We start from the raw sequence: 7,500 nt of genomic DNA on the forward strand, positions 1-7,500 counted from the left end.
CCATTTTTTTTTTTGTTTTTGTGAAAGACAGTCAGCAACACTATCAAATGTACCACACATAGGTCATTGTCATATTCTGAAGGTCTTACATGTTATATGGTTACGCATAACTTCTACAACACAAATCTACACAAGAGTCTAAAGAACAATTGAAACCTTAAAGACATAATTATTAAAAATCGAAATCAACAGTAATTCTGATCAATCACGTGTGAGTTGTGGTGGATAGTGATTCAAACTTTACTGGATCAGTTTGCGTACAAAATGTTTAGTCAGTAGTCTTATAAAATAATTCGTTACAGTGTCTTTAAAATTCAGTCGACTGCCAACATGTTTCAAACCCTACAGCGACCCAAACGCACGTGCGTGCGCTCACATACACAATTATCACACGCACACATTCTCCAGAGTCACCCTTGTGTACTTGATAAAAGGCTGTCCCCGTATCCTGCAAATCATCCAGTGTGCCGAATAGCGTTATGTCACACACACACACACACACACACACACACACACACACACACACACACACACACACACACACACACACACAATGTAAGAAAAAAACCCCACAAAAAACAAACAAACAAACAAACATAAATGCATACTGTCGAAATATGAAGGGGGAAATTCGCGGTATGCACAGGAACACATCCTGCTAAGGCCAACCTGAATTTAGGTAACACTCAGCGAACATTTCTTTTTTTGTGTGGGTGTGGATTTGTTTATGATATAGGCAGCAAATCCTGTGCTGCTGTTTGTCCGCACAACATATATAAAGAACTGCACAGTTCAGAGTAGAGTAGTTCAGTTTGGGTGGGGCGGGCGGGGGACGGGAGGGAAGGAAATCGGACCCAAGCAAATACGATCTATGTCAAAATCGATCCTGTTACCTTGGGTCGAAACTCGCAGACAGACAGACAGACAAACAAAAGCATACATGGAATTCAATGTCAATGCATTATGGCCAGTGTACAGCTTGATTTAGAAACCAGACATCCCGCGGTATGTTTCACGTAGTCCTTCCAGCGAAACGGCTTTCTGTCCGAATGGCTTCGTCAGGTAAAAGAAAAAAAAAAAAAAATCTTGCTCCGAAGATCCTGAGAGATTCTAAAACTGTTCACAAAGTAATTGAAAAACCAGCCGTGACCTCTTTTCTTACCAGGTCATTAAAGTCGCATAAAAATTCGTCTGCGCTGTTATGACCTCATGATGGTAACAACTGCGATGCTGTCGTCAGAGAAATACGTTGTAATTTTCATTGTTTCAGCATGATGCACTGTTCAATTCTGAGAAAAAAACAAAAACAAAAAAAAAACAAGAGCGACGACACTTCTTTTTTTTTTTTCTTTTTTTTTTTGACCACCGAGTAAAGAGTACCCAGCTGCTCACCCAGTTGTTTCCGACACTTCATTCGGGAGGGAAATGAATGTTGCAGCGTTCGTAAAACACACGTGGATATGAACGAAAACCCGTTTCGCGCAAAGAAACGAGCCGAATGCCTTCCACATTGGAGCAGCATCTGCCTGCCAACAAGCACCAAAATCAAAGCCAAGTCATTGTCGCTGTGAAGGAGATGGGTGTGTGTGGAAAAGGGGGGGGGGGGGGGGGGGGAATTAAAGGAAACAAAGCAGCCCCAGCTCCTCGTGAGCTAGAAAAGAAAAGAAAAGAAAAAGAAAAAAAAAAGGAAAGAGAAAAAAATGTCTTTTGTCATCTCACTGACAAAACTGTTTGTTTGTTTACACTTGTGATGCCTTTGGTGGTGCATTTTAAAAGTGGTTATATACAAACACTTCTACGAACGAATGAACGAACACACTGTTACCAGACTTTCAGACGATGTGCATGTATGGGTTCAGTTCACTGAGGGACTCAGGCTATACACAACCACATCTTTTTTGCAAGGACAGCCGACCAGGGGAACTACACCACCACGTCTTTCCAGGGAGAACGGTTCAAATCCAGCCCCACGTAACCGTCCTCGTTGTCGATGGTGTAACTGCCGGATGTGGTTGTGGACCGTTGGTCGTCGTAATCGTCTGTGGTGGCGGCCATGGTTTCGTCCCGCCAATCACGGCCCTGTCTGACGTCACGTGGTGCAGGGGGAGCCTCTCTCTGGGTTCTGTGGGCCAGGTTGTCCCTGCTGCCGCTCTGTCTGGCCGTGAGGGGGCGGGGGGCAGGGTAAAAGGTCTGTAACTCCTGACCGTTTTTGAAGCTGCCTCTCGGATCATCTGCGAGCCCTGAGTGCTCTGCGTTGGGGTTTTCCCGATGGAACAAGTTGGGGTACCTGGACTTGTCCTTGGGCGTGAGGAAGGTAGAGGAGGAAGGCTTATTTTGAAAAGTGCCGAATGGTTCATTGACGTACATGGACACAGGGGCCTCCTGAAGCTTCTGGCCGGCGGCGGCGGCGGCGGCTCGGGCCGAGTCCAGGTGGCTTCCTTTGGCCGGGACGGCGTTCCTGGGGGAGTCTCGCGGGTCCTGCTGCAGCAGCTGAGAACCTTTGAGAGAGTTGAGCGACTCCCGGCTCCCCGCGGCCCCCAAACTGTGCAGGGTGGCGTTCCTCGGGGAGTCCTTGGTGTTGGGCAGCTGGGAGTACCTGGGAGAGTCGGCCTGGGGGGTTCCCGCAAGCGATCCGGTGATCGATCTGGGGCTCTGGCCCGACACGGACCCGTCCCGTGGAGAGTCCAGACCGCCCCCAAGCTCGCAGCCACCGGAGGAGGAGGAGGAGGAGGGGGCTGCGGAGCTGCTCCCAGACCCTCCGGTGATGCCCTGAGCGAGGAGGGAGGCAGCCAGGGGTCGTGGACCTCGTTTTCCCGCCGCCAGGTCCTTGAAGGTCACGTGCTTCCGGGAGCTGTTCCTGATGGGGTCCCTGACGCTGGACTTGGAGGGGTTGGGGTGGAGGTGGGGGTTGCTGCTGAAGGTGTTGCTGGCCAGGGACTGGAAGCTGGCGTCGTGCAGGGCAGCCAGGCGGCTGTCGTCTGGAACACACAGGACGACACACACTGTCACGTCACTTACAATGATGATGATGATGATGATGATGATGACACTACTACTATCAACAACAACAATAATAATAATAATGATGATGATGATGATGTTGTTGATAATGATGATAGTAACAATAACAATGATAATGTTCATCATCATCATCATCATCATCATAATAATAATGATGATGATGATGATGATGATGGTGATAATAATAATAATAATAATAATAATAATGATGATGATGATGATGATGATGGTGATGATGCTAATAATAATAATAATAATAATAATAATAATAGCAATGCTGATAAAGATGAAGATAGTGCTAATGATGATGATGATAATAATGATAATAATAATGGTGATGATGATGATGATGATATTAATAAGTGATAAAAATGATGATGGTGATGATGATGATGATAATAATGATGATAATGTTAATGATGGTTATAATGATAATAACAATAGCAATGATAATGATAAAGATAAACAATGATAATAATCATCATCATCATCATCGTCATAATAACTTCAATGATGATGATGATGATAATGGTGATACAAAATTCAGAGTGTAGTGCACCTTTCCAAGTAAACTATGCTCTGTTGCGCTGTGCAGTGTACAAAAAAATAAAACAAAACAAAACAACAACAACAACCAAAAAAAAACAAAAAACAAACAAACAAAAAACCCAAAAAACCCGATGTGTGAGAGCATAAACACTAAAACGAATAAGGTGCATGCATAACCCTTCACAGACATCCAACTCAACACATATTCATTACACACACACACACACACACACACACACACACACACACACGACCAAGGTTTAGCAGTCAAGGGGCGTGCTCACTTGTCTTTGAGCAAGACAAAGAAAGAAAGTTTGACAGTATGAGATACAGGCAGAGAAAGACCACGTTGACCATGCGTAAACACCTCCAAAGACTGTAGCTTCTAAGATTTATCATGTCCTTTACAAGACCGCCAGCCTTAACAGAGAGAAAATGCCTGTCCTGATCGCCTGTTTTAGTTGAAAGAGAGCGAGTCACGGAAGTAACTCGTTTGTTCTCTCTCTCTCTCTCTCTCTCTCTCTCTCTCTCTCTACACACACACACACACACACACACACACACACACACACACACACACACACACACACATTCCTTTCTCTATCTCCTCAAGGACTGAATAAATCCGTTGGGTTATGCTGCTGGTCAGACATCTGCTGAGCAGATGTGGTGCAGCGTAAATGGATTTGTCCGAACGCTGTGACGCCTCCTCGAGTAACTGAACTGAACTGAACCTTCTCTGTCTCCCCTTCCCCTGCTCTCTTCTCTCTCCGTCTTTCTTTCTCCTTCTGTCTCTGGTCTCTCTCCCTTCTCTTACCCTCTCTCACTCGCGCTGTTCACCTGCTGCTGTCGACCTTGACCTTTATTTATGGCCAAGGTACCCAGGCATAATGAAGGCAAGTGCTGCCAATCTGAAGTCAAGGTCGCGTATGTGGAAGGCAGAATGAAATAATTATATTCTCTCTCTACTCTTGGACACACCGTTGGTCTTTCAGTGAAATCCTGCCACATATGGACAGTCCTGCTTTATGTCTATTTTTCTTTTTTTTTTCTTTCTCATAGGGTATTCATACCGGTGACCATTAGAAGGGAGATAATTTTTATTTGTTCTCTGTGATGGAGGTCATCAGGATGATGATGATGATGATGATGATGATCTTGATTCTTCTTCTTATTATTATTCTTGTTGTTGCTGATCGTCAAAACCCACAGCTTCATTTCAAGTGAAACATAGCCTGTAAGGCTCAGGGGTGAGAGCGAGTGATGTACAGGAGGGAGAAGCAGGGAAGTAGGAAGGTGCTGGAAGGCAGCGGACGTGCTGAATGTGGACAGTTCTTCCGATTGTCAAGTCAAGTAGCTGATATTAATGAAGAGAAGAGAAAAGCACGTGGGCGAACGAACAAAAGAACGGATGTTCAAAGCACTCTTGTTTGCTCTTTCTTTCTGACTGTGAGACTAACTCTCTCTGTGTCTGTCTATCTGTGTGTGTGTGTGTGTGTGTGTGTAGTGTGTGTGTGTGTGTGTGTGTGTGTAGTGTGTGTGTGTGTGTGTGTGTAGTATGTGTGTGTGTGTGTGTGTGTGTGTGTGTGTGTGTGTGTGTGTGTGTGTGTGTGTGTGTGTGTGTGAATTTATCTAATTTGGGGTGGTATTTTCATTTGTCTACAATCTCATCGAAATTGAAACTGCCATTATCCCCTTGTCTAGAGGCTGGATGGACAATATAATATGTCACTGACACTGTCCTCTCTCTCGATGTGCATGAGTGAGTGAGTGAGAGAGAGAGAGAGAGAGAGAGAGAGAGAGAGAGAGAGAGAGAATGTGTGTATGTGTGTGAGACACTCAGAGAGAGAGAGAGAGAGAGAGAGATTTGCATTTGCATTAACAAATTTAAACTCTTTAACACAACAGGTCAGTGATGTTGAATTCATCGTTTCAACGTCTGTTTCGTTTTACACGGATTTTACCGGTTTATCAGACTGAGGGATTTTTGTTGTTGTTGATAAAATAAAATGAATAAAAAAACAAAACAACAACAACAAAAAAACAAAAAAAAAACAAAAAAAAAAAAAAAAACGTTTGGCTGTCAGTTAAGGACAATGTCGTGTTTTAATCAGCCTTGTATTGTAAGCGTCACTAGCCAGCCCTCCGGCCCCCCTTCCACACACACACACACACACCCACACCCCCACACCCCCCACAAAAAAGTCCAGCTTCACAAATGACCTGCCCACTGAACACCACAGACCTCCTGCCCGTTGGAGTGAAATGTGAGAATTCAATATGCGCGCCCCGGTCATTCCCGCTTCCGCGCATTTGCCTGTGGAGAAGCTCCGCCCATTAACCTTCACACGTCGACGACTGCATCCACACTGACTAATGATAGGATTCACCGAAGCGCATTTTTTCGCTTTCGATTGTGCGCGCATGCCGTTACATGCACGGGGGGGAGGGGTGTGGGGTGTGGGGGCATACACGCATGCAAACATACTCAAAAGCATAATTATCCAAACACTTACATGAACAAAACGCTCGTAGATACACACACACACACACACACACACACACACACACGTACAGATCAATTGAACGCACACGTACAGATCAATTGTGGAGTGGCTGCGCGTGTGTATGCATTTGTGTGTGTGTGCTTTCATGAGACAGAGAGAGAGAGAGAGAGAGAGAGAGAGAGAGAGAGAGAGAGAGAGAGATGGATGGGGACACAGAGAGAGAGAACTAGCTTTTGACACAATTTGTTTGTTTTCTTTTTCACTCCTTCCTTCCCCCCTCAACCCACTTCCCTTTCTGGTGGAACAATACCACACATTTTTAAGTTCAACTCCATCCTTCTCCTTACTTTTTTTTTCTCCCCTGCACACTTCTCATTTTCGGCCTCTATTATCACTTTTTATTATTAATCTTAGTTTATTATTCATTTTTATTCAATCATTGCTGCTGTGTGCTCAGTGGACCTGATGTTTCCTAAAGAAGTGTGACGTCACCTGTTTGTCCTTCAATTAATGCAGCAGCCCACCCCACTCCATCCTACCCCTCTACCTCCTTCCACCCCACATCCCTTTTCTAGCACTCCCTCCATTTTTATGGACAACCAGCTGAGCTCACCGCTGAAGGCCAACAATAAAGTCTCCGGCTTGTTCCGGATCGCGAGTAGGGCAAGGGGGTTTCTCTCTCTATGCCTCTCTCGCTCACGCGGGCAAGTGCTTTAGCCTTTCACTAACTCACACGCACGCACACCCCCCCCCCCCCCCCCACACACACACAGAGTTGTGACAATGCATGCACACACACACAAACAGGCCCACACACACACAAACACACACACACATGCACAAATATACACACACGTGCGCGTACGTGCATCTTCACACCCCTTCTAATGGCGTCTTATTTCACAAGGAGGGGGAAATTGCCTTTCTTTCGTTTTTCCTTGTTTCTTTGTGTTTTTCTTTCTGTCTTCCTTTCGCTCCTCATCCCTGTTTTTGCAGTTGTCTTTCTTTCTTTTTTTTTATTGTATTAATCTTGTTTGTTGTCCTCCTTCAATGTTCCTTACTGAGAAAACACGGTGAGATTGAAATCGACCTCCGGCCATCTGTTGCTGAATGTGAATGTGTGCACAAAATATTGTGTCAACAAGAGACGTTCTGGGACATAAGGGTGAGATGGCCTCATTTTCTTTTTACGAAAATGCCAGATGCAAGTGCGAGTCGACTGTCTGTCTGTCTGTCTGTCTGTCTGTCTGTCTCTCTCTCTCTCTCTCTCTCTCTCTCTCTCTGTGTGTGTGTGTGTGTGTGTGTGTGTGTGTTCTTGTCTGTCTGTCTGTCACTCTCTTTATCTTTATCTACATGTCCCTGTCTTTGCATTTCTGTCTTTCAGTCTCTCTCCTTCTCCAACTCTATTTCTCTTTGTCTTCAT

The 7,500-nt window shown here is 45.1% G+C and overlaps 1 protein-coding gene across 1 annotated transcript in view; it reads right to left on the reverse strand.

The window, feature by feature from the left end:
* Nucleotides 1-1,923: 1,923 nt before the first annotated feature.
* The window catches only part of LOC143298603 (protocadherin-1-like), a 277,559-nt gene continuing 271,982 nt past the window's right edge, over nucleotides 1,924-7,500 (reverse strand). Inside the window, exon 6 of the mRNA XM_076611484.1 lies at nucleotides 1,924-2,978. Coding sequence (XP_076467599.1) covers nucleotides 1,924-2,978 — 1,055 coding nt within the window. The remainder of the gene's footprint in view (nucleotides 2,979-7,500) is intronic.

Source organism: Babylonia areolata, chromosome 24 (genome assembly GCF_041734735.1).
Source record: "Babylonia areolata isolate BAREFJ2019XMU chromosome 24, ASM4173473v1, whole genome shotgun sequence".
NCBI lineage: Eukaryota > Metazoa > Mollusca > Gastropoda > Neogastropoda > Buccinidae > Babylonia > Babylonia areolata.